The sequence below is a fragment of the Grus americana genome, chromosome 1 (genome assembly GCF_028858705.1).
Source record: "Grus americana isolate bGruAme1 chromosome 1, bGruAme1.mat, whole genome shotgun sequence".
Taxonomy (NCBI): Eukaryota; Metazoa; Chordata; class Aves; order Gruiformes; family Gruidae; genus Grus; species Grus americana.
This window is the reverse complement of record NC_072852.1, coordinates 1,348,956-1,374,927: the sequence shown is the minus strand read 5'-3', so window position 1 is coordinate 1,374,927 and position 25,972 is coordinate 1,348,956. Positions and strand designations below refer to the sequence as shown.

Genomic DNA, 25,972 nt, shown 5'->3' with positions numbered 1-25,972 from the left:
AGTTCAGAAGCAGGAAACTCCTCTTGCACGTGTTGTGGAACACGGTAAGAGGATTCGGGACACGCCACTGAGACGTTCTGCTGATCGATGGTCACGGGACGTTCGCTGGAGCCAGTGCCTGGAAGGTACGTTGGAAAATAAAGGTCTTTCCGCTTGTTTTTTTTTTTTTTTTTGTGTGGAGAGACTAAACTTAGATGTTTAAGTAGCTGCATTCCTCTGTTCCCGTGAAGGCAAACATAAATCGCAGCCTTAGCTGCAGCGGGAGCCGGCCAGCTCGCTTTCAGGTTGAAAGGCTGGTCCTGAAATTAAGATCTTTCCTCCTAATACAGCTCGTTAGCTGTTGAAGGTGCAAGTACTCTTACACAAAGGTATAAAATAGAGGTATAATGTATACGGAGTTTGTAAGTGTGTAATATGGAGGTTATCATGCCACCCTCCATCCTGAGAGCTCCGTGTCCCGCCCGTAGCAGCGGCGAGCGGCGGGGGCAGAAGCCTGCTGGTGGGGCGTGCGCGTTGGGCTGTGGCTTTTAGAGGAAAATTGAAAATAAAAACTCCTTTGCTCCCTTCTTGCACCCTTCACCCCTTCTCCTCTGTCTTTAACAACGTGTTCCTGAGACGCGGTGTGCAAGACATCAGCTTTTTTGAAGGTACGACCTCTTCTGCTCTCAAACCGTCTCTGCAAATGACGCTTGTCATTGAGTATTTCTTAAAAATTCGTTATCAGCCAGGATGGTGCTTGATTAGAGGCACGGTTTGCGCCTGTTTGATATTTGAGTGGTTCGGTCTCGGTTAGTTCTGTATTGTTTGCTGCTTGGATGGGCTCTCGGGATTGGGTTGCCGCTATTTTTTTGCATTTCTGGAGTCGTGATTTTGTCTTAAGGTCGCGCTGTTGGCCAGGATGATCATCGCACGCTGATGGTGCGCTGCGGAGAGGTGTCGGTAAGGTTGCTGGTTGGATGGTTCAGATTTGTCCATCTGTTCCCCCTGCAGCATCGTTTCTTGCCTTTTTAACTGCTAATTATTTCAGGGGAACGAGGCATGCCATAACGGAGTATCTCGAAGAGCAGTTGTGAGCTTGCCTGTGTTGTACAGCGCTGAAGAGGTCAGCTGTAGGTAAAAATTTACCTAAACCACAGAATTTGAGGATTATTCAACCGGCGAGCCTACACAGTGTGTTTGGAGTTGCATAAAGGCAATTCCAGACTCGTTGGGAGTTTCTTTAATGCCGAAGAGTCGTACCCAATCTAGGGTTCACGCTTGTTTCGGGTGTGCTCGGCTTTCTGATCCTGATTTCTTAAGTGTTTCCTCATTAGTTTGTCTTTGGAGCAGAGCGTTCGTTAAATGTGCGGTGCAGATAAGCAGCTGCGAGCCGGTGTGTTGGGTTTTTTCGGTGTGGATTAAGTGTAGGCTGGTTTATGATTTAATGTTGATTCATAAAGCTCTTTCTAGGAGGCGGAAATTATATGTGGCTCGTAGCCAGACAGGGTTCATGTAAGTGACTAATTCTGATATGGATTTCCTTTGATCCGTCCCTAAAGTTAATGTAATTATAATATTGGGTAGAAGGATAGTAATTGTGGAATCCTTTCCCAAACCAATTTAAGGGAAGGTCGGAGTGCAGGAGGATGGAGAATCCTTGGGGGAAGAGGGAACAGAGGCCTCTCTGCCATGGTAACCCCGAGCTCCCTCCTGCCGCTGCGTGGTGCGGGAGATGCGGGTGAGCTGCTCGCAGGCCACGTGGATCAAGAGCATCAGGCAAATTTTTCCCCTTCCCTGCCTGAAATATCATCACAGGATCATGGGAAGAGGCACCGTTGAGGGTCTCCAGTCCACCTCGCTGCTCAGAGCAGGCTTTGAGCTTAGATCTGGTCCCATGGCTGCGGTGGTGGGGCCACTGCTCAAACCGTTCTGGTCAACAAGGCTTTAGCCTGACCCAAACCTGGCGATCCGGGTTACCAGCAGACCAGTATAAATGAGAAACCCCCAGATTCACAAGAATGCTGGTCGCTGGTTACCCCAGCACCCAAGGACGTGGGTACTGGCCTTGATTTGATGGGGGTTTGTGTCTTTTGGGGCACTTGGCCAGTTGTACTGGGCAATCGTGCATGAGTGCTGGCTGCGGAGGGACGTCTGGACATCCCCTTCGGAAGAGAGAACAATGTGTCTTCTGGACCGTCAGTGGAGAAGACGTGTTTCCTGACCAACCAAGGAGCCTCCTACGATAAGATGGCTGGTGTGGTGGCTGAGGAGAGCGGTGGATGTCCTGTTCCTTGGTGTTTAACAAGGCTTTCAATGTGGTGTCCTACAGTGGACAAAGTGGAGAGATATGGTCCTGGTGGTTGGGAAACTCTTCCAGTCATGGGCTTAAGCAGTAGTGGTCATCGACCTGAAGTCCAGCTGGTGGCCAGTTGTGAGTGACATTCCTCAGGGGTCAATAGGGAGTGGATAGCGCTGAAGGTCTTCATCACCTGGACGATAGGACAGGTGCACCCTCAACAAGTTCACGGATGATGTACCAAGTTGGAGGAGCAGTCTGGAGGCAGGGCTGCTTTTCCAAGGGACCTCGGTGGGTGGAGGAACGGGCTCACGGGGACCTCGGGCAGTTCAGCAAAGGCCGATTCAAAGTCCTTTCCCCAGGATGCAAAACCCCCGTGCGGTGGGTCAGCCTTGGGACGACCAGTTGGAAAGCAACGTTGTGGTTTGGGGTTTAGGAGACCAAGTTGTCCCTGGGCTGCATTAGGATGGATAAACCCTGGAACAGAGACCATGGTTGAGGAGGTCTCCACTCTTGGAGACATTTGCAACTGCCCTGAGTGGGATTGACTTAAATTGCCTCTGCTTTGAGCAGAGGGTTTGAGCAGAGACCTCCAGGACTGCTGCTTTCAACCTTAGTTATTCTGTGATTCTGAGTTTTAGGTTTTTCTGCTGTCTTATGAAAGTCTTTCTTGCTACGATGTAAATCTTCCATGCCAAAGATGGCCTATGGTAGCAGTTGAATCCTTTCCAGGAAAGGGTGTGAGATTAGAATTTGCGGGGTGGGGGGGAAATGCAAGATAAACATGTTGGCGGAAATTCGGAAGGAAGTGCTGCCTCTGCGGCAAGGTTTTACCAAAAGGCCCACCACGTACGTTCCTTTTGAGCGAGAAGCTCTTGATTCTCGCAGCACCTACGACTCATAATTCATCTTTGTGGTGTTTTGGTACCTGTCGCTCAGACTGGCATTGAATAGGCCCATTTCTTCCTTAAATTTGGTGTGCTGGAGAAGGAGAGAGATTTCGGGGATCTTTGCTGGACTCTGTCACCAGTCGTGGCCTCGTAGTGAAACCACATCTCCAGCACACAAGGCGCCATCTGTTTTCTGGATAACAGGTCTGTCTGCCGGGCTGTCCGCTGGAAGATACCTAACCTTTACTGGAGCTCTTGAATCATCTTCAAAGACTTGTTGAGCAGAAGACTCGACTTTGAGTGCATTCTCCTTGCCCAAGTTTTGCTTGAGCTCAACATGGTGATGTCGATTAGAACCATCCTTCAAAAGCCTGTATGAGACCCTGGAGAGAGCTGAGAGGTTTGCCAACTGTCTTGGCTTGATGACCTTGGACATATCTACCACTTGACTGAAGAATGGAAACAGCTTTGTCAGAAGGTCGAGGTGTAAGAGAAATACTCTGTGGCTGCCTTTCAAGCGTGAAGCCTCTCCTGTTTTCCCAGCTTTATGGCTCAAGCCAGCCTTTGTCTAAAAAGGATCCATAAAATTTAAGGCTCCTCTGGCTGGTGCTTCGGCGTCCGTACAGCTGGAAGATCTGTTCTGCGAGTAACTCTTCCGCTAGCTGGGACTGAATGGACTGGACGCTCCTTTTTCCCAAGTTGCCTTCTCCAGAAAGACTTATTTGTCATTGAAGGTTTCTGGCTGGAATGAGCAAAGTCGAGCTGTTAGGAACTCTCTCCGACATTGACGCCCAACGTAATACAGCACTGAATCCCTCCCTCTTACTCGTGGTCTCCTGCTCCGTAGTAGGAGATTAAATTCAGGTGGAACTTGATTGTTTCTGGTGACCAGTTAGATCTAAACTGGTTTTGGAGCTTGGAGAGCAGCTGGGGCAGCACGTCCTTTGGTTAGATGTGTGTAGCCGAACTCCGCGAATTTGAGAAAATTCACATCTCGAGTCTTCTGGTGCCTCGCGTTCCGCACTGAAGGGACACGGCGAGTGCTTCTGCAGGATCCTTGTCTGTCGTCAGACTCGGGCTGGTGAAAGCCAAGCATAGGTTTTCTGGGATGCTTCCTGCCACGCTCCGTCAAACGATGGCAGTTCTCAAATGTCCAGGCAATTCTTCAGCTCTTTGTCCAACTCTCATCCTTCAAAATACGTGGTGCCCATTTCACTGCCCTCTCTCCATCTCTGCTGTCTCCAGGGTCTCATCGGCCGAGCTGAAGTCGGTTCCGCTAGTTAGTGGTGGGAATTGGCCACATCCCTCAGGAGCCGTAACATCAGCTGCTGTGAGCTCATTCCCTTATGGATGGTCACTTTACGTTTCTGGGGCCAGAAGGTGATGTGCTACCAGCAAGAGGTCCTTCTACGTGGGCGGGGGGACAGCTGAGGTATCTGCAGGGAAAGTGATAGTCCCTTTTCTCCTGGAGATTTCTGGTGGGGGCCAGGCCCACGACCGGAGCTGGGGAAGCGGTTCTGCGCCAAGGCTGGTAGATGTGTCCTCCTGCCAAAAACCCTTCTGCCTCTTGGGCAGTGCATCCTCTTCTGAGCAGAAGAGGCAATGTTACTTAGGTTTGAGAGCCGCTTCTGGTTTCCAACCTCCCATTTGAGGTTCTTCTTGAATTTCCTTCTAGCTACAAACTGCCCAACTCTTCTCTCCAGGAACGACACATCTTGCCAGCTCCGTTTCCACCCAGCTCCAGGGCCGAGGCTCTTTGCCTCGAGATTCTTGCATCAAGGCTGTGCAAGAGCTGGGGTGACATCATTGTGAGTGCTGAAGAGCAGCCTTAACGTGGGGGCACGTGGGGGCTTTTGTGGATGAGTTGTGTGAGGACAGGGGTGGATGGTTTGGGCGTGGGGTGCTCGTTCTGCCGGTGCTGATGGTCTCTGCCTTCTGGATGCCACTGGTGTGGTGCAACTCGCTTGGCGTCGGTCGTCTGTCCTTGCAGAAAAGGGATGGAACTGCAGAAAGTGACCAGTAAAACGATGACAAATATGTTTGAATTTTTTGCAAATGTTTTCAATTACAATTTTCTGGGGTTCTAACACCAGACCAGTCATCTCTAAACAAACCCCTTCTCATCTACCTGCTTAAAACTGAAAGAAATACTACTGGCTTTGTGGGGAGGGTTTTTTCTCTGTGTGAAGACGGTCCCTAGGCTCACCATGTTCACATCGTTGTCTCTTGCTGTTACAGCCCTGTAAATACCCAACTCCTACCCCGTCCCAGTGGTAAATGTTAAGCCCCAAACGTTCTGCGCTTTAGCGTGGGGCCTCGGTTTTTATCTGCCTCTAGAAGCCAGGTGCGTCAAGACGAAGCCCTTTGGATGGTCAACGACAAGGGCTTGAGCTGTCCTCCTGGCTTACGCTCGTTCTTTTATTGCTCAGTTTTTACATCAAAAGTAAATGTTGAGCCCCGGGGTGAAGTTGAATAGACGGTAAAAGAAAATCTTGCTCGCATAAGCAAGACTGCGTGCGGATAGATCGCAGGGGACTGGGGGAAGCCCAATTTTAAGCCCGCGTGCTCTCGCGTACAGATGGGAACAGCGGCCGACGATTTGTGTATAACGTCGCAACGGCGCTCGGCTCCTTCCTCCCGGGGAGTTCCGGTACGTCTCTGCAAGAGCACTTTTGCTTCTGACTGTAAACCGCCCTCAATTTTCCGTAAAAAGCCTTTCGTAAAGCGATGGCAGCGTGATATCGGAGCTAATTATCATATTATTTGCGGTAGCCCCCAGGTACGACAGTCTACAGGCAAACGCCTTTACTCTAGAAGGGTCTACGCAGTAGGGTGTGGGAGACGTTACGCGACAAAAACGGAAAATAATTTGGGTTGGAAAGCAGAGACCGTTTTAGTTTGATGCGATAGTTGAGGAGGTCCTCGGGCATCACCCTCTGCGTGGTCGGGGAAAGGGGATCTTGTCACCCGGGCTGGGTTCGTTCATCTTCACGGATCTCTCGGAAAATCCGGTCGGAGCTGAGTCTGTTGGTAGGTGAGAATGAGGAATGAGCCTTTATTTTCAAAACTTCCAAGACCGGCTGAATTGTACGCTGGCAGAACAGCCTTTGGTGCCCCACAGCACTCACAGGTTCTCAGTAGGAAGGCCATTTGTATTTAAAACCCCAAAATCCCCAAGACTTGAGCTGGTTTGCGAAGATCCTCCTTGCACAATCCGAAGGTGGTGGTACGTTGACTTCCTTCCCGTGAGCGCCTCTTATCTGGAGGATGCTCTTAACTCGCTGCTTTTTTTTTTTTTTTTAGCGATCCTGTGGTCAACACTACAATCTAAAAATCATTTTCTTCTACCATCTTGGAAATGCTTTGTTATCATGTGCCCCAAAAAAAAAAATTCCCCAAATTACGTTAATCTCCCGAAGTCCTCGGCTGCTCTCTGGTCGTTGGCAAGATTTGCACTGAGATACAGATTGGGTATTTGATAGCTGCAGCCAAAGACTAAGAATTTATTTATTTCCCAAGTTCATGTTTCTTTAAGGTCTTCCTCACCCGTTCCGCTGCCGTACGCATCTCTTCTCACTGAATACTACTCCAGGCACTGGGTTTTTTCCCTCTATATTGATCGGCAGTCCGGGTAATCATCGTCAGAGCGGTCTGAGGGTGCACAAGCCAAATTATTTCAGCTCTTGAAGGGTTTCTGTAATTTCTGAATATGCTGCGGTAGATTTTGGGCACGCAAATAGCTTCTGTTAGTACCGTCGGTCTTTAGCGATCACGAAACCATTAATAATTTTGCCGTCTTTGTTGAATCAGCGACTTCCAGATGGGTAGATTATCACTTGCGGAGCGGGGCTGGGGCTGTCTGGCTTTGGTTTTCCGTGCTTTTTGGTAAGATCTCTTTACCCGCTCGGTGCTGAGTCCCCCTTTTCTGCCTCCGTGTCTGAAATTGTTCAATTCTCAACGCTGTGGAAAATATCTGCCTGTTAATACGGTTGAGAAAGTTTTTAACACAAGTCGCAGAGGGTCTGGTGTGATTCTAGCTATTGTAGTTATTTAGTTTCTTAAGAAGGGCTTTTTATTTATTGCTAGCTTGGGGATTACCTGGGGAGTATAAATAAATCCGTAGGGACCTTTCCGTCAGAAATGCCTCCAAATTTTTCTTACTATCCATTTTGAAGTTTTTACGAGCGAGTTGTATGCCAGAAATAGCTGGAGTTATTGGCAAAAAGCCGATTTAACAACCCGTGCTCGCAGAGGCAGCTGGAAAGGAAGGATCAAAGCCTGGAAAGGAAGGATCAAAGCCTGGAAACAGCAAAGGAGATCATCTGGAAGGAGGCAGCCTGGCCAGCCGTGTGTCCGTGGGCGGTTTCGTCCGTCCGCTCTCCAGCCTGTTGCTGCGGTGAAATTCAAAGTTTTTGTTGTGTTTTGGATGCAAATTGTTTGCTGGAGGTTTTTCAGAGTTGAGGTCCAAGGAGAAGGAGGAGCAGCAGAGCACTGAGCGCCTCAGGCTGGTCGGAGCCTCGTGTCTGGGAACTCTTGGGTTTGACAGTCAGCTCAGGTAATTCGTTGCGGCTAAAACGGCCGTAGAAATATCTTCCAGCAAAATTTCAGGGAGTAGAATCAGGAGCTGAGCCCTGTGCTAATATTGACTATAAAGAATCAGGCTCTGACTTTGCCATATGCAAAAGAGACTGTTTTTCGCTGGGAATGAGACCGGATCATCCTGACCTTGACCTGAAGCCTTGAACAACCCGGCAAACTCTTCGTGGCCTCGTCTCTTCCCCCTGCGTGATGCTGCGGACCCCTGGGCGCTGCCGGACCGCGGACCCGGGACGTCTGGTTTCTCGAGCATCGGCTGGAGACCGCTGCTGTTTCTGGGCACCCACTTTCCTGCGAGGGTTAGATAAGTTTTGAAACACGATTTTTTTTGTCTTTCGAGAGGAATTCGTTCAGTCTCTGAGCAGCAGAAGATCGATGGGGAGCGAGGAATCGCAAGGAAGGTTCTCGAGTGTATTAAAAGCAAAATTCGAATGGTGGGACGCCCGCTCTTGCGCGGGGGAGGAACAGAAGCGCCAAATTCATTTTACGTTTGGGGAAGAATCCAGGCAATAAAGTCGCGTAACGCGGTTCTATCTGGTGTAACGCTGAAGGCGTGAAGGAAGCTGAAGTCGGAGGGGTTTGCATTACAGCAGCCGATAAGCTGGGGGACGGGAGCGCTCGCGGGAGGGAGCTCGCTGAACCACTGAACTGGGTGGTTAACAAACCGCTCGTTTGCTAACGAGGCTGAAACGAGGACTAGAAGGGTTGGTTTTTAACAATCGCCGAGTCCTGCTGTGCTGGGTGGCCCGATGCAATGCAACGCTCCGCTTCCCTTGGAGATAACGCGAGGTTTTTGGGGAACTGCGCTGTTTGGGGTGCGATGTTTTGTCCGTCTCTAATGTTGGTTGCAACTGTCTTTTATCTGAACTGATTTTCATAGCAATTATAGTGATAGAAAACACAGTCTGAGGGTTGGATGTGGTCGGGTTTCCTTCTGAGCGCCAGTTTTTGGGGCGCTGAGGCTCTCGATGTCAGTCGCGCGTATGGGGCAGGTTGTGCGAATTGATCAGTTCAAGCTTAAATGTGCACAGAAATTCAGATTTCAGGCGTTTTGGAAAAATAAAGCTCTCCCACGCTTCTGGTCCCACGCAAAGGGCAAAGCCTTCAGCCTCGTACCAGCCAGGCGGCCGTTTATCGCCTCTCCGAGGTGAGGAAGATGACGATTTCCCACCTCGCTGGCTCTCCTTCGAGCTCTTTGGCGCATCCGTAGTCTGCTGCGGAGTCACCGGTCCCATTGCGTGCTCTTAGATGGGCTCAGCGGCTTCAATCTTGCAATTACAAATCGTTATTTTGATCCGGGGAGACCTTTATCCAGCTGTCGTTTTTCCATTTGTCCCTTGCTGGGCTCTCTCCATTTTTATTGCACAGCAATTATCCACCTCAGCCCGAAAAAAGCCTCTTTTGTCGCTCTTTACTGCAAGGGCGGGCAGCGGATCCGCTCTCTAATCCGCTCCCCCGAAGGGATCGTGGTACCTGAGGCCATCGGCGTCTCCGCCGGTGTCAGGTCTGTGCTGGTTCAACCCATCGGGCGGGCGTCACGGCCCCGGCACCTTCGTTAACCAGCCCCCGCCACTTGAGCTGCGACGGCAACGCGGCGTGGTGAAAATTCGGGGGGGGGATTTGTGGGGAGAGGATGCGTTTTCCTCTGGGGCAATCTGGGCTTTCTCTGAAGGCTGCCGGTACCTACTGATTTGGCTCCGCGTCCCCCCTCACTGACTGTGCCGCGCTTTGCCTCCAGGTCCACGCCTGGGAGATCTCCGACCAGTTGCTGCAGATCCGTCAGGATGTGGAGTCGTGCTACTTCGCGGCGCAGACCATGAAGATGAAGATCCAGACTTCCTTCTACGAACTCCCCACGGATTCCCACGCTTCGTTACGGGACTCTTTGCTGTCCCACATCCAGAACTTGAAAGACCTGTCACCGGTCATCGTAACCCAGGTGGGTGCCGAGCGGAGGGGTGGACGGAGCTGCTCTATAAACGTCCGCGAGCGAGGCGGGGGGGCTGGGGCTGCTTTCGGCGGTAAAGCCCGGACCGTTCGGTCTTAACTTGGCGTTGAGAGCCGGCCGGGAGCCAGGCTCGTGCCACAGCCCTGTTCCTTACTGTCACCGCTTGTCCGCGGGTCACACCGATGGTGGCCAGCTCCAGCTTTGGTCAATTCTGACTTTTTTGTGGGTCTCTCCCTTGGTTGCTTTTCCTCTGGCATGGAGAACAGAGAAGGTCGATGCCTGCAGCCTGTCTCCAAGCACAGAATTGTTTGCCCTCCTTCATTATTTGGTTCCTTTAGTAAAATCAATTAATTTATCCTCTCGTTTGTTGTTCGGAGAGGCTGAGAGGAGGAACAGCTGTTCCTGGGGTTTTCCCTGTGCTCTGCGCCGTGGACACCACACATTGATCTGCCCAGCGCCGCCCTGGGTGACCAGGGTGGGATTTCTCCCGAGGCTCCGGCACGTTCTCAGAAATCCTTTCGTTCCACATGCAGCGTTCCCGTTATCCATAACATTTTCGCTGCACACCACGCAGACCGAGGCGACGGTGCCTGTTTGGTCCCTCAGTAGCCCAGCGGAGAATATCACCGGGGCGGTGGGCGTTCTGCCGTTAACCGCAGCGATATTGTGAATTAATATCCTGCCTCTGCAGGCTCGGTGTTCCCTGCCAGCCCCGCCGAGCGCAGGTCCGATGGTCGCAGCGCCCTTTTTCCAGTCTGTTGGGCAGATTTCGTCAGTCGCCACGCTTAGCTGTGGTTTTTGTTTTGTTTTTTCTCTTTTCTTCTCCTTTCAGCTTGCTTTAGCAATAGCAGACCTCGCCCTGCAAATGGCTTCTTGGAAAGGCTGTGTACAAACACTGGTTGAAAAGTAAGTAATTGTGTCGTTAAACTCTCAAGTCTTCCTCGAACGGCGAGGTCGAATCGTTCGCTGCTGCCGTTGGGTGTCCCGAGGCGCTTGCTCGGCTGGCACAATAATGCCCAATTTCTGTGTTTTCGCTGCCCTGGGATGCCGCGTGCCGAGGCCGCCTCGTTCGGGCCGGTCACCGTGCTGAGGTGGCCCCGGGGTGTTTCTGTAGCGGGAGGGAACTCCATTCGTCTGGGCGATGGCTCGTGAACCGGGAAACTTTTTGCCGTTTTTCTGTTGAAAATCATGAGCTAAACCGCTGACGGAGACTCCTCTCGACAGCGCCCTTGCAGCTGGATGCTGGAGCGCGTTTTGCTGAGTCTCCCTGAGATTCCCCTCCGTCTCTCACTGTCCTGTCAACCTACTTGCCGGTATTTAGGTTTTCTGCGCTCGCTTGGCTGTCCCCTGCCTTCACGCGCTGTCCTTCCTCCCTGTCGTTTCAGGTACAGCAACGATGTCACGTCGCTGCCCTTCCTGCTGGAAATCCTCACGGTGTTGCCGGAAGAGGTTCACAGCCGATCCTTGCGCATCGGAGCCAACCGCCGTACCGAAATAATAGAAGATCTGGCGTACTATTCCAGCACGGTCATCTCTCTGCTGGTAAGGAGGAGCGGGCACGCAGCGACCAAGTGTTGGTCAACTGCTAAAGAAGTTCACGCGGCTTCTTATCCCCCCTCCACATCACTGATCCCGATTGTTCCAGGTGGGATGTGATCAAAAAGTTGGTCTGTGTGAGACAAACTGATTTTTTTTTTTTTTTTTTAGTATATATTTCAGTTGCAAGGAGATCAAAATCACAGACAGGTTCTTATTGTCAGCACCGGATTGAAAATGGAGCTAGTTATGGAAACTTCATAACTTTCTCAGCCTCTCGGCTGGGCTCTCCACGATACGGGAGGTGGAGGTTTGTCTTCTGCCACTACCTACGTGTACGTTCAGTTCAGGAGAAGGTCTTTTCCATCGGTCCGGTAGTTGGTTAGGTCTGGATTCCTGTGCGGGCTGTGGTAGTTTTGGGTTAGTCGATGGTTAAGAAATTATTTCAGCCCGTTACGGGTGTGGGTACGTAGATCTCCGGATCATCTGTGGACTGACACACGTCTGTCTGTCTCTAGGTGTTAGAAGAAGGTCATTCAGGTACTTGGAACCACGATTTCTCTCTCTTCTCACTCCCCTTTCAGCCGTCAGTACGTGCCTGATCCCTGCCCGTGGTGCGATAAGCCGAGGTCGTGCAGTTAGCTGCAGGTCGCGTTTAGCGTTGGCCAAACAAGGAGACTGCGGCTGAATCTTCTGATGGTTCTTCAAAGGTTTCCTCATCCAGGGAGCGTTCATGCTCTCCAAGAACGAGACAGGGCGAGTTTGGAGAGCAGAGAATAAGCGTTGAGGTGAATTGCTTGAAAGGACGTGCTCCTTGCTGGCTCCTTCCTTTCCAGAGACACTTCTCACGTTCTTCAGTGCTGTTTGAGCTCGGTAAATGAGTAGCCAACCCGATCCCCGACTCAGGCTTCAAATGGAGCATGTGCCGTAGCCTCCAGAGCTTCCCCTTAGCGTCTTACCATTTCACGCCGCTCATCTAGAGAAGGAGAGATAACTGACCCGCGTAGCAAGGCTGTAATTCCACCAAGCAGCTGGTTAACGTCACCGTGCTCCAAATGGAGTCGAGGTTTGGTGCGTTTAGTTGCAGCGTCTCGTCAGCAGTCGTGCTTTTACCCGTGTTTTGCAGTGCTTTTTTATGCCGTTGCTCTGACAGAGCCGCCGTCTCCCTTTGCCGTTAGGCTGTTGTTTAGATTTCCTTCGCATTGATGAGCAAAACTGTAAGGGTTTGGTTTTACACGTGACCATGTTCTCTTCTCCTCAACTGATTCTTCTTGGTGTCTTGTCTGGCTCTAGCGTGCAGTATCCGTGCGCGTCCGCAGTACTGCGCTGCACGGAGATGGGCCGAGGGCTCCGCTTGCGCTCGGGAGCAGGAGAGAAGGGGGAAGCCCTCCCCGGGATTTGATTCTCTCTTCTTGCCCTGCATCGCTTCATCATCTTCCTCCAGACTCGCGTAACTTGCCATTTCTTTTGTCCCCTCTGGCCCCTCGGATGTTAGATGTGCTCCCTCCCCGGCATCCCTTCCCTCTCTGAATCCCCTTCTCGGATGGGACCCACCACAAACTCAACCTCCTGGCAGTTTTCCGTGGTTTAATTTGGAGAAGAGGGCGGAGTGGAGGTGAGGAGGGCTCACTTTAACTTTGCGTCTGGCCTGAAACCTTTACAGAAGGTCCCCGTTCTGTTTCCACGCTGCTTTTTGTGGTTAAGGAAGCCACAGAGAGTATCTGAAATAGAGACGCGACTGTGGCAGATGCTTCTGGTGGATGTTTCAGGTTGGTGAATCAACGTCTGGCGTTGGCTTTCCCCGTGGAGGCCTGGGAAGGAGGATTCGTTCCCCGCAGTTACTCTGGGAGCTCGGAAGGAAGGGCGATCATGACGATCAAGGACGTATCAGGATGCAAGAGTTGAGTCGAGCTGTGTCCTCTGCTCAGTAGCAGCTCAGGTCGTGCTCGAGAAGACTCCTTTCTTCCCGCTGAAGCTGTTTTTCTCCTGGCAGAGATCCGTGCCATTTCCACCACGGCCATTAGGGGAGCCCAGTTCCACTTTTTCCGTAGACTTAGTTGTCTTTGAACGACTCCTCGTTCACTTCCGAAACTCTTTTCACCTTCCTCGAGTCCCTGCACCGTGCCGTCCCTCCCAGCTGTCTCCAGCCCTCAGCGCTCTTCCTGGGACGTCTCGGAGAAGTCTGGCTGTCACATCGGTGAGACAAGCAGCATCACCTCGCTCCGGCTGCTCGCAGCCTTGCCGGAGACGATGCAGAGCGCCGATGCTGGATTGCAAAGGGTCACAGCTTTGTCCTAAGACTTTCTGCTCAGACTTCTTCTGCATCTGCCTGGAGCTTTCCTGGTAAATCCCAGCACAGACATTTTAACCACCTGCCTGAAGAGCAAAATTAAATTTTCTGCCTAGGATTTAAATGCTAAATCCACTTTCTTGAGTTACAAAATGGGGTTTTAAAAAATTGCACAGGGACTGTGATGAAGTGCAATGTTCTGCCTTCAGGATGGAGGTGTCAATGAGGACTGAGTGAGGAAGTGCCTGACAAATTTGGTGGCCTTCTGCGACAGAGTTACAGCATTGGTGGATAAGGGAAGAGCGACTGATGGCATCTACCCGGGCTTGTGGAAAGCTTTTGACACGGTCCTGCATGACATCCTTGTCTCTAAAATGGAGACACATGGATTTGACGGATGGACTGCTCGGTGGATAAGGAATTGTCTGGATGGTCGCACTCAAAGAGTTGTGGTCAACGTCTTGATGTCCAAGTGCAAACAAGTGATGAGCAGCGTTCCTCAGGGGTCGGTACTGGGACCTGCGCTGTTTAACATCTTTGTCGGCGACATGGACAGCGCGATCGAGTGCACCCTCAGCAAGTTTGCTGATGACACCGAGCTGTGTGCTGCGGTCGACACGCTGGAGGGAAGGGATGCCATCCAGAGGGACCCGGATAGGCTGGAGAGGTGGGCCCGTGCGAACTGCGTGGAGTTCAACAAGGCCAAGTGCAAGGTCCTGCACGTGGGTCGGGGCAATCCCAAGCACAACTCCAGGCTGGGCGAGGAATGGATTGAGAGCAGCCCTGAGGAGAAGGACTTGGGGGTGTTGGGGGGTGAGAAGCTCAACATGACCCAGCAATGTGCGCTGGCAGCCCAGAAAGCCACCCGTGTCCTGGGCTGCGTGTCCAGCAGCGTGACCAGCAGGTCGAGGGAGGGGATTCTGCCCCTCTGCTCCCCTCTGCTGAGACCCCCCTGCAGTGCTGCGTCCAGCTCGGGGGTCCCCAGGACAAGAAGGACATGGAGCTGTTGGAGCGAGGCCAGAGGAGGCCACGGAGATGATGCGAGGGCTGGAGCAGCTCTGCTCTGGAGACCTCAGGCTGAGAGAGTTGGGGTTGTTCAGCCTGGAGAAGAGAAGGCTCCAGGGAGACCTTAGAGCCCCTTCCAGTCCCTGCAGGGGCTCCAGGAAAGCTGGAGAGGGGCTGGTGACAAGGGCAGGGAGTGACAGGACAAGGGGGAATGGCCTGAAGCTGCAGGAGGGGAGATGGAGATGGGATGTGAGGCAGAAATCCTTCCCTGTGAGGGTGCTGAGGCCCTGGCACAGGGTGCCCAGAGAAGCTGTGGCTGCCCCTGGCTCCCTGGCAGTGTTCAAGGCCAGGTTGGATGGGGCTTTGGGCAACCTGGGCTAGTGGAGGGTGTCCCTGCCCATGGCAGGGGTGGCACTGGGTGGGCTGGGAGGTCCCTGCCCACTCAAACCAGTCTGGGATTCTGTGTTCCCGATTACAAAACCAGCATGGGGCCACGGTTGGAGTCCTCTCTGCTGGTGTGGGCATCCTCAGGTGCCTTCTGCTCAGTGCCGCTTCCCCGTACACACGACACTGCTGCTCGATCGCTGAAAGCTGCGTGTGCCTCTTGGCAGGATCGCTGCTGACTGTGCCAGGCCCCCTGTGTCTTGCTGGGATTCATGGAGGAGTTCTTGATGCTGAGCGTAGAGGCTCCAAGATGGCTTTCCAAAAGTTACTTATTATTTTGCTTGTGAAATTGTGTGTTGGAGTTGGGCTCCTAAGTGGTTCTTCCTTGTCCTGCCGTAGATGACGTGCGTGGAGAAAGCAGGCAACGATGAGAAGATGCTCATCAAAATCTTCCGGTGCTTGGGAAGCTGGTTCAACCTGGGTGTCCTGGACAGCACCTTCATGGCAAACAGCAAGTTACTGTCACTCCTCTTCGAGGTGCTGGTGAGTGTTTCTCTTGGGACGTGAGGTGGTGGTGGTGGGCCTTGGGTACCAGGTGGCGTCACTTTGAAATCTGAGAGCGAGGATTGACGCTGCTCTTCCACGTGCACCGTGCAGGTTTGGAAGGTGAGTTTCGTCCCTCCTGTCTTGAGTAGGAACCCTCCGGTCTTTGCCTCGATCGGCTCCTTAGAGCGGGCCGTCCCTCTCTGCTAGCAGGTGGGGAGGAGCAAGCTCTGTGTACAAACAGCTCTGCGCTGCCTGAGGTGACCATCTTCCTTTTGTATCGGTCGTCCACTTCAGAGGACGGTCGGAGAGCGGCAAGTCCTGTTCTCGCTGCCGCTGCAGGTTCCCACGTGTCTTCCCACGTGTCTCAAGCATTGGAACAGGCTGCCCAGAGAGGTGGTGGGGTCACCATCCCTGGAGGTGTTCAAAAAACATGTAGACGTGGCACTTCAGGACATGGTTTAGTAGGCGTGGTGGTGTTGGGTTGATGGTTGGACTTGGTGATCTTAGAGGTCTTTTCTAACCTTAACGATTCTACAGTGCCCTGCCTCCCGTGAGCCCTGGGAAGCTGAGAAGACAGCACAGAAGTAACACCGCGTGTTGGCTAAGCTCTAAGGGTGAAACCTTGCCCCTGGCTCCCTGGCAGGGTTCAAGGCCAGGTTGGATGGGGCTTTGGGCAACCTGGGCTAGTGGAGGGTGTCCCTGCCCATGGCAGGGGGTTGGAACTAGACGGTCTTTGAGGTCCCTTCCCACCCAAACCAGGCTGGGATTCTATGAAAGAGACTCTGCAGCCCCTTCAGTATTTTTCTTTCCTGCCCACCACCATTTTGACCCAGAGAAGAGATGTTGGGAGGTGAGCACCGCTCCCCGCTCTTGGCCAGGCATGCCAGACTCCAAAATCTCTCCTGAGCGGCTCTTGCCTGGTTTTGCCGAAGCCCTTTGCAGCCGCCTGGCTCTCCCGAGAGCGTTCCTGCCACGCGCTGCCCCTGACGCGCCTTCTCCCCGCGCCGCTTTTGGGAATTGCCGCTTTTCCGGCGGAGCTGGTCACCGTGCGGAGCGGAGGCAGAGGTGTTGGATGGCAGGAGGGTTCCCCCCACGCTGCCGCGGGTGATCCTTTCAGCTCCGCAGACCCGTTACCGCGCTCGCCAGCAGACGGTGCATCAAGAAAAAAAGCTCAAAGACTATTTAATCTTCTATTTATATCTGTTCTCCTTATTCCTGCTGTTCTCATCATCAATTTTGGAGCCTGTATGAAGGGGAAAACTTGCTCGAGCAGGACAGGTTCCATTTTTCTGTGATGCTCGCAAAACGTTCAGAGCAGAGGAGAAGATTTAACATCTGAGAAGTGGCCGTTTCTAGCCGTTACCGTGGGTTGCCACTGCTGCCGAAGTAGGTGCCGGGTGTCCTTTTGAGCACGCTTAGACTTTAAAAGAGAGAGAATTTTGGGCTGAAACACATTGTGCTTGATCCTTGCTCCAAGCCAAATTGTTTTATGGGGCTCTGAGCAAAGTAACATTTGTTCAGAGCTTGCCGTCCTCCCGGGTTTAAGTATTGATTGGGTTTGGCTTTACAAGTTGTCCGTTGTTGAAGAAACCACATTTGTTTAATGCTAAAATCAGTATCTGTTTTGTTTTGTTTTGTTTCGTTTTCTCTCCAGATTTTCAATACGATAATATTTTATCCCTTTTCTGACATTTTCACCTTGGAAAATTAACTACGGAAGGTGTTGGGGTGGGGTTTTTTTTTTTTTTTGTCCCGTCTGAACGCGGGAGGGCTGAAGAGGCCAGCGAAAGGAGGGGGTTAGGAGAACCCCGCGTCGCTGCGACAGGGAGGGCAGTGACCCGAACAAACGGAAAGGAGGAATTCCCGGATGATCCTGCTGCAGCACCGCCCGGACCTGTGACCCAGCACGGGAATTGTCGATTCCTCTTCCCGTTATGACACAGGATCCCTCGTTTGCATCCGTTCCACGGTGCCCGTTCAATTAACGACAAACGCAGATGAGGTCTCGCATTCGGTGCGAGAAGGAACGGACAAAATTTGTGCCGTGACCCGGGCGATGCTGCGGCAATTTTCCTCCCTCCTTCCACCTTCACGCGGGACCGTGAACTGTTTTCCAAACGCGTCGAGATCCCGTGTGAAGGGACGCGCGGAGTTACCGCTCCTTCGTTTCCTCTCCATGCTTCGCTGTTGCTCTTTCCTCCTCCTTAGTATGCCAGGCTCGTCTCCCTCCTTAATTGCTCAGGATTCCCCGGGCGCCCTCAAAGCACCAGTTAAATCGCTATAAACATCTACCAGGCAGGACCCAAAATCCCCTTGTTCACCCCCAAACTATCCCGGTGATAAATATTTCCCGCGTCTTTGCGAGAAACCTCATCTCCGTCCTCACCGAGGACTCGACGAGCCTTGTGGGTCCCTTCCAGCTTGAGAGATGGTGCGATTCCACGAGCCAGCCAGGGTAACGCGCGGCACGATGTTTTGTTTCCGTCTGGAGCGCCGTGGATTTCGGTTGGCGTTTCTCCTCTCCCAAGGAAGAGTCGGTGGGGTCCCCTTGGGAAGGGTCAGCTTTGACCTCGGGTGTTTTGCGGGGCTGGTAGGAGTGGGGTTTTGGGCGCCGTGGCTATGCAGAAGCTCCACAAAATATTTCAGGAACAACAAAAGACCGTTTTTTCCGTTACTGTCTCATTTCATATAGAATCACCGAGCTCTCCCTTATTTCTTGCAGCAACAAGACAAAACATCATCAAACCTCCACGAAGCCGCTTCGGACTGCGTGTGCTCGGCTCTCTACGCCATCGAGAACGTGGAGACGAACCTTCCCTTGGCCTTGCAGCTTTTCCAGGGCGTCCTCACCCTCGAGAGTGCCTATCACATGGCTGTCGCACGCGAGGACCTCGACAAGTAAGTGAACTTTCAGCCGCGGCTGTGCCCGGAAGGGGAGGAGAGGTACAATAATTAACAGTCACGGTGTCTGTCTGCAGTTGTTTTTGGAATCCGCCGCCTTTGCCTGCGGCACTCGGAAGTCTCTCGTGCAAATGAGCATTTGTTGAACGAAGAGAAGCGAGCGAATGGCTTCCTCGCCCTCGGTGCGCACATCTGCGCTCCAGGCGTGCGCGGAGGGTGACACCGTCCCCGGGCTCGGCTAGCCGGGATGCTTGGTCCGCCTTGGAGCGGGCAAAGCGCGAGGGAAGTTTCCTGAGGCGCAGCTGATGCGTTGCCAGCCGTAAACTAGAATTTAGAAGCGACCTATTGCTCCTGCCGCCGCCTCTCTACAAATGTCCGTACCTGGTTCAGCTGTTCCCCGTGGGAAGAGGACGGGACGTGCCGGTGTGGTCGTCAGCCCCTTGTTCGTGGCTTACAGGAAACTGCAGCCTTCGTACCTTGATCGAGCACGTCGAAACCAGCGCTTCACGCACGTTGGCTGCTTATATGAAACGTTGCCGCTGTGATTGGAAACCCTCCGATCTCCAGCCTCGGTTGATTCCAGGCTGGTTCATGCCGGTTCTCTTTTGCCGGTTCTCTTTTGCCGGTTCTCTTTTGCCGGTTCTCTTTTGCCGGTTCTCTTTTGCCGGTTCTCTTTTGCCGGTTCTCTTTTGCCAACGTCGTCTTAGCTTGAATAGCTCCCTAGCCGGATTCCCAGATCCATTTGTAGGTAGGAAGCAGCCGGCCTCGAGTTTGCCCGAACAAGCCCGGCTTTTTCCATCCTGCGAGACGGCTTGCTTTCCCCGGGGTGATCTGTGGAACTCCCGTTTGGAATTTAGCTTCCTTGAGCCTTGAGGTGCCGGCGCTGCTCCGGGAGGGATCTCACTCCTGTGTGTTGGCATCGTGGCATCCCTGTGTGCAGGCAGCACCTCGCCGGACATCTCCTTTCTCGTCACCTCGCGGCGTCGGCGTTTTGGTCACCCTCTGACTGATGAGTCCGTCTGCGAGTTGTCGGCAGTGGACGGCTTTTCCTGCTCAAATCTGCACGGTTTTCATTCTTGTGCGTCCCGGCTTTATCGGTGAACACCGTGAGCGCTCGCTCGTCCTTTTTTATGTGGCTGTCGCTAATGAACGCAGGCAGGATCGGCTGTGAGATCCATCTGGAACCTCCCCAGCACCCAACTGGTATTTCCTCTTCAGCACAGCCCGCTAGCCACCCCGCTAGCCCACTGGTCACCCCTTCCCTCCGCTGAGCCTTACCCAGTTTTACCAGCCCCTGTGTGACCCCCTGACCTCCTGCTCTGCCCCATTTCTCCCGTTTTAAAGCATCGCTGATAAGAATAAGGCAGGCCCAACCTATTTTTGGTAAACCCCCCATTTCCCTCTGACTTCCATGTCTTTGGAAAACTGGGTGAGAACTTGCTCACGCTCCTGGGGGCAGATTAACGGGACTGTATCTGCCAAACCCTCTGTCCCCGTCGCCAAATCCGAGCGCGTTTTGTGGCCGTGCGAGGTGTTAACCATTGATGGAAACCGCCGGAGCTGTAGGACGGATGTCCGGCGTCTGATTTTTTGACTCCTGGGATGGTGTTTAGCCCGTCCCTGCTCCTTCCACCCTGGCTGTGAGTGGATCCTTGCGTCCAAACAGCCTCCTCGCTCCTCCTGCCTTCGTTCTTCCCGTTCCGGCCACGGCACTGAAAACCGATGCATATTCACGTAGTTTTAGCTGTGCCACAAATCTTTTCATCGTGCCGGCGTCTTCAGCGCGCAGCGATTCCACCGGCTGTTTATTACAGCCGGAAAAAAAATCCCAAACCCTCCCGTGCTGTTTTTGTGACTGTCCTTGACAGGGTCTGGCTCTGGTTTGGTTTCTGGCAATTCCCGCTTGTTCTCTGCTCATCTCGCCTTCCAAAATCCAGCTGTCTGCTTGTTCAGTCCTCCTCCCCGACAGACCGGGCTCGCTGCTGAGGCTTTTCAGATGCCTCGGGCTCAAAAACTCAACGAGCATCCCTCTCCCCTCGTTTCGGTTTGGGGTGCAAAGCCCTGATATAGCAGACGCCTTTAACTTAAAGAAATTCCAAGCCTCTGCAACATTAAATGAGATTTCTGCAAGCCAAAGGAGTAGTTACTCCTCAAAGTTAGCCTTTCTGATACCAAAAATTATAGTAGCACCTGTTCCTGTTTATCCTTCCATTTAACACTAATGGAATTAGTCTTCACTTGTCAAGTTTATTATAATATCCGCTCTGCTTGGTAAGATTGACTCTGCAACAGCATCTCTTCAGTCTGTGACTTTGAAAAACGTGAAAGCTTTCATCTTCAGGAATTGCTGGGGCGCGGTATAATTAGTAGTATCTCTTCTCCGGTCTCTGTCGGAGAAGGAAGCCTTCCCTAAACGCCTCCAGGTATCGTATAAAGGCCCTGCTGGCGGCGTCTCGCCGCGTTTGATCTGCGCCTGGGGACACGCTGCGGAGCTGTCGGGTTGTAAAGGGTGATAAAAATAAAAAATCTCGCCTGGGGGACTCGCCTCTGTCGCTAAGACAGGCTTTGCGGGGGGGTTGCAGCGCATTTCCAGATGCACGTTGCTTTAGGACTTCCTAAACCTCTCTGGAACAGGAATACTGAACCCCAAAGCTCAGGACTAATGGCTTATCTTAGACCTCTCCCCCCCCCCCCCAAAATCCCTGATTTGAGGTCATTTTAGCGGTGAGGAGAATCCTTGCTCCGTCACACCGTGCTGTGGCGCCAGGACGTTCGCTCTCCTCTCCAGTTCTGCGATCTTAAAGCAGAGCAAAGCTCGACTCAGCCACTAAATTGTTCTCGTCTTTTGTTTTCACGCAGCACCGTCCCCTGTACAAGCAACGGGTCATCCTGGGTGTAGTTTTAAAGCGGGTTTGTGTATTTGTCTTCCGAAACGCGGCACCTTCCGGGCGCTGAATTAGACTCCGGCTGTTTGGGAGCAGATGCCCTGTGGCCCCATGCTCTGGTTTTGGAGAAGTTTGCTCAGATGCTGTGGGAAATATGAAAAATGTTGTAAGATTTGCTTATTGTAACCCAGTGAACAAAAGCCAAGTTCCCCTATTTCAGTGTTTCCCAACCGCTGACGGATGCTGAAGCAGAAGTTGATATTTCTTGGTCTGAGACGAGGCTCCAGGACACGTTACCTGCCCGGACCAGCTGGGATATCTGGTCCTGTGTGGAAGAACTTCTTCTGACTTGTCCTGTTTTGGGTTTGTTTTTTTTTTTTTTCCCTTCACCAGGGTGCTCAATTATTGCCGTGTTTTCACCGAGCTGTGCGAGACCTTCCTAGATAAAATAGTTTGTACGCCGGGCCAAGGGCTAGGGGACCTGCGGACGCTGGAGCTGCTGCTGATCTGCGCAGGTCACCCGCAGTACGAGGTGAGCGAGGTTTTACCCCTGTTCCTCTCCTCGCCCCCATCACCAAATCTCACTCATCCAGAGCAGAGTCAGTGGGGGGGGGGAATAAATAAATTTTCTTTTGTATTGCCGCGTGGTTGGGAGGCTTCGGTTCCTGTGAGCTGCTGGCTCTGGTTCGTGATGCAGAAATCTGGCTTCGCTTCCCTTTCCTGGTGTCCTGGACCGCGAGCGCAGCTCTGAAAGCCTCCGCTATTTTCTTTCCGTGCGGGAATTGCAGTGTAACTCGCGGTAACTTTGTCCTCCAAGCAAGTGAAACGCTGTTTAGCATCCAGGCTCCCCAACTGTCCTCCCTTAACTACAGAGCATCGTATTTGGGCATGACCTCGTCCTGTCCCGGCGATGCTTCGGAGGAATTGAAGCTCTGCAGCTGCTCAAAAAAAAAAAAAAAAAAAAAAATCTACACTCATTTTTTCGTGTTTGGGGTTTTTTTTTCTGCATCAACCATCCTTATAAAGAGGCTGTGTAGGGTTTGGAGCGACGTCCCCTTCCAGCCTGAGCTGGAGGTGTTTGCTCCTGTCTGGGCTTGCTGTCCCCCTCGCATCCCATCGGGATGAAATTAAATTGAATTAAATGCAGAGGCGGTGAGAGGATCGGCTCTGGGTGGGCAAACTCTTCCACTGCTGCGGCGCTCTGGTGAGGACAGCGTACCCACAAGCAGCAAAATTCCCCGTAGCTTTTTGGGGCAGGGTGGGAATTAAACATCTCCTGCTGCCCGAGCAAGGGCACGAATCGCGTCGGGGCAGGGAGATAAAACCTTATCGCTGGCGGACATGAGCGGTGTGAAATGAGGCGATGTCCGCGCTTTGAAGCAAGAGACGGTTCTTAGGCTTCGATGTTAATTTTGCAGAGAAGAGGCTTTACTTCTGAGGGCTGGTGAGGGGTTTTCAGATTAACTCGGTGGGTTTAAAATCCTTCATTGAGTGACAAGCGGCAGAGATGAGTGAAGCTGGGGGAACCAGTCCATGTTGCATCATCGCGTGATGAAGCGGCGCTGATGGAAATCTGTGGTACCCCAGAAAAGATTTCTCTGTCGGGAGCGCCAGCAGAGCGGAGAAAAGAAAAAAAAAATGCCCTGTTGCTAACGAGACGTTGAATTTTTCTTTCGAAACAGGTGGTAGAAATTTCATTTAACTTCTGGTACAGACTAGGGGAGCACCTGTACAAGACAGACGATGCGGTCATCCACAGCATCTTCAAAGCCTACATCCAGCGCCTTCTCCACGCTCTGGCCAGACACTGCCAGCTTGACTCGGACCACGTAAGGCTGCGTTGGCGTTGTTTGCTCTGGAGGCAGCAGGGCGGGAGGATTCACGGAACCCCAGACTGGTGGGGGTGGGCAGGGACCTCTGGAGATCATCTGGTCCAACCCCCTGCTAGAGCAGGATCACCCAGAGCAGGTCGCACAGGATGGCGTCCAGGCGGGTTTGGAATCTCTCCAGAGAAGGAGACTCCACAACCTCTCTGGGCAGCCTGTCCCAGGGCTCGGTCACCCTCAGAGGGAAGAAATTTTTCCTCACATTGAGATGGAACTTCTGTGTTCCAGTTTGTGCCCGTTGCCCCTTGTCCTGTCGCTGGGCACCACTGAGAAGAGTCTGGCCCCATCCTCTTGACACCCACCCTTTAGATATTGATAAGCATTGATCAGATCCCCTCTCAGCCTTCTCTTCTCCAGGCTAACCAGCCCCAGCTCTCTCAGCCTTTCCTCATACGAGAGATGCTCCAGCCCCCTCCTCATCCTCGTAGCCCTCGGCTGGACTCTCCCCAGTAGTTCCCTGTCTGTCTTGAACTGGGGAGCCCAGCACTGGACACAGAACTCCAGATGTGGCCTGACCAGGGCAGAGCAGAGGGGGAGGAGAACCTCCCTCAGAGGAGGAATTGCAAGAGAGAGGATGGAGAGTCGTTAAAATTGCTGTATTAAACCTCTTTTCGTTAAGTCGGCTCTTGTTCTAACAGCTGTCTGGCGCCCAGCTGCTGCGGGATGACCCTCTCCCGCCTGGGCCCGTTTTGAGCCGCGTTGTGCCCTGCTCGGGGCCGGTTTTGTCAGAATAAAGTTTGCACAGCTCGCCAGCCGCAGTGCTGTCGTCGTCCCCCTCAAAGTCTGGGACGCTTTATCCTCCTTCCGTCTCTGCCTTTGCTCCTCACCTCCTTGATTCCCTTGGTCCGCGCGTCAGAGCAGGAGCGCACGGCGCGTGTGGGGCCGTTGGAGTTCTCTTTGTGCGCGGCTCCCCTTCCCGTCCCCTTCGGGATTTCCCTGAGCTGCTCTCACCCTTTTTCCCTCCTCCCTCGTCTCTGTTAGGAGGGTGTCCCAGAGGAGACGGATGATTTTGGGGAGTTCCGGATGCGAGTCTCGGACCTGGTGAAGGACCTGATCTTCCTGGTGGGATCGGTGGAGTGTTTCGCTCAGGTGGGTTTGCAGGAGCATCCTGAGGAGCAGTTGCATCCATCTCCTCGTGCACAAGGAAGCAACCGCGTCTGGGTGGTGGGGACGAAGCGGGAGGTCTCCCGTCGCGGGGTACTGGCTGGGGATCGGTCCTCTGGTCCCAAAACAGCAGGGCGGTCTGTGGGACCGGAGGGTTTAGGCAGGTCCACGCCTGGAGTCTGGTATTTCACGCGTGCGGGAGGAGGTGAGGAACGGGTGGCCCTCTCACGGGGTGGGATTCGCGACCGCGTTCCCCGAGCTCTGTTTGTAGCTTCTCTGGTGACCGATTCTCCCTCTTGCAGCTTTATGCGACTCTGAAGGACGGGAATCCACCCTGGGAGGTGACGGAAGCCGTCCTCTTCATCATGGCCTCCATCGCTAAGAGCGTTGACCAGTGAGTGTTGACCGTCCTGCTGGTGTCTGCGAGGGCCGTGGGCTCAGGCCTCGCCTCCAGGAGAGCTTTGCAGGTTGAGTTCTCCGCTTCCCGGCCGGGAATACGGGTCCAGGGCAGAGCTGGGACCGCGTGAAGCCGCGGGACCTTCCCAGGTCTCCTCTCTGCCTGTCTGGGCACTTTAATGCCACGCGCTTGAGTTCAGCCCTGGTGAAACAGGATAAGGCTTTGTTTTCCCATCGGTTTATCTCTCGAAAGCAATGTCAAGGCTGCTCTCGCTGCTTTTTATCTTCAGTTTTTCCTTCTGCTTTGTTTCCGAGAGCGCCAGCCTTGCGCTGCTGGAGCACGGGGGAGCCCGCTCCCCGCCAGCGTGTCCCACAAGGTTTTTGCCGAGCTCAGCTCTGCTCTTCCCACGAGAAGGCAGGCGGTGCCGGGCGAGCCAGAGCCCTGCCACCGACGTGGGCTCCTGGGACTCGCCCGGTAGCACCCTCCCGCTCTGGGAACAGGCTCCTCTGGCTTTTTGCTGTCCCCGGAGGATTAATTAGCTTTGTTCTTGCGCCGCGAGTGCTCTTACTGCAGGTATTTAAGTCTCCTCTTAAAGGTGAAGCCGGAGGCGGCTGTGCGTCAGGATCCCAGCCCCAGCCTGGGCTCTCCAGCTTCGCCTGGCTGACGCTGAGCGAGGCTAAAGAGATCCCCAGGGTTCCATAAAACCAGCTGCTCAGCAGAAATGATCCGGGACGTGCCTTGGGGCTGAGCCGGCTGCTTTTTCCCCCGCAGGGAGAACAACCCGACGCTGGTGGAGGTGCTGGAGGGGGTGGTTCGCCTCCCCGAGACGGTGCACACCGCCGTCCGTTACACCAGCATCGAGCTGGTGGGAGAGATGAGCGAGGTGGTGGACAGAAACCCCCAGTTCCTGGGTGAGTCCCCTCCTGCCCACGCCACCGCCCTGCCCCGCGGCCAGCCTGGGCCCCGCCACCCCTTCCTCACCCCGTTTTTCTCCTCCGCAGATCCCGTGCTGGGTTATTTGATGAAAGGTCTGTGCGACAGGCGGTTGGCTTCGGCGGCGGCCAAAGCCATCCACAATATCTGCTCGGTATGCCGGGACCACATGGCTCAGCACTTTAACGGGCTGCTGGAGATAGCCCGTTCCCTCGACTCCTTCACGCTCTCTCCAGAGGCTGCCGTGGGGCTCCTGAAAGGTGCGTACGGAAAAGCTGTCGGTGGTTTTTGGTTTTTTTTTGGGGGGGGGGGAACGCTCACCACGGGTGCTGCAACCCCCTTTTCAGGTGGTTTTTCTTAGATCAGAGCGTTTGGGTTTGCCCTGGGGCACTCTGC

The 25,972-nt window shown here is 53.3% G+C and overlaps 1 protein-coding gene across 3 annotated transcripts in view; it reads left to right on the top strand.

Annotated features, from left to right (window-relative positions):
* Positions 1 to 25,972, top strand: part of TNPO3 (transportin 3) — a 35,508-nt gene that overhangs the window by 3,233 nt on the left and 6,303 nt on the right. For all 3 annotated transcript variants that reach the window (XM_054830860.1, XM_054830870.1, XM_054830878.1), the window contains exons 2-12: positions 9,500 to 9,700; positions 10,542 to 10,615; positions 11,095 to 11,251; positions 15,324 to 15,467; positions 18,193 to 18,368; positions 21,650 to 21,788; positions 22,939 to 23,085; positions 24,124 to 24,231; positions 24,549 to 24,640; positions 25,415 to 25,554; positions 25,645 to 25,836. In XM_054830860.1, the coding sequence (XP_054686835.1) occupies positions 9,500 to 9,700; positions 10,542 to 10,615; positions 11,095 to 11,251; positions 15,324 to 15,467; positions 18,193 to 18,368; positions 21,650 to 21,788; positions 22,939 to 23,085; positions 24,124 to 24,231; positions 24,549 to 24,640; positions 25,415 to 25,554; positions 25,645 to 25,836 (1,570 nt within the window). The remainder of the gene's footprint in view (positions 1 to 9,499; positions 9,701 to 10,541; positions 10,616 to 11,094; positions 11,252 to 15,323; positions 15,468 to 18,192; positions 18,369 to 21,649; positions 21,789 to 22,938; positions 23,086 to 24,123; positions 24,232 to 24,548; positions 24,641 to 25,414; positions 25,555 to 25,644; positions 25,837 to 25,972) is intronic.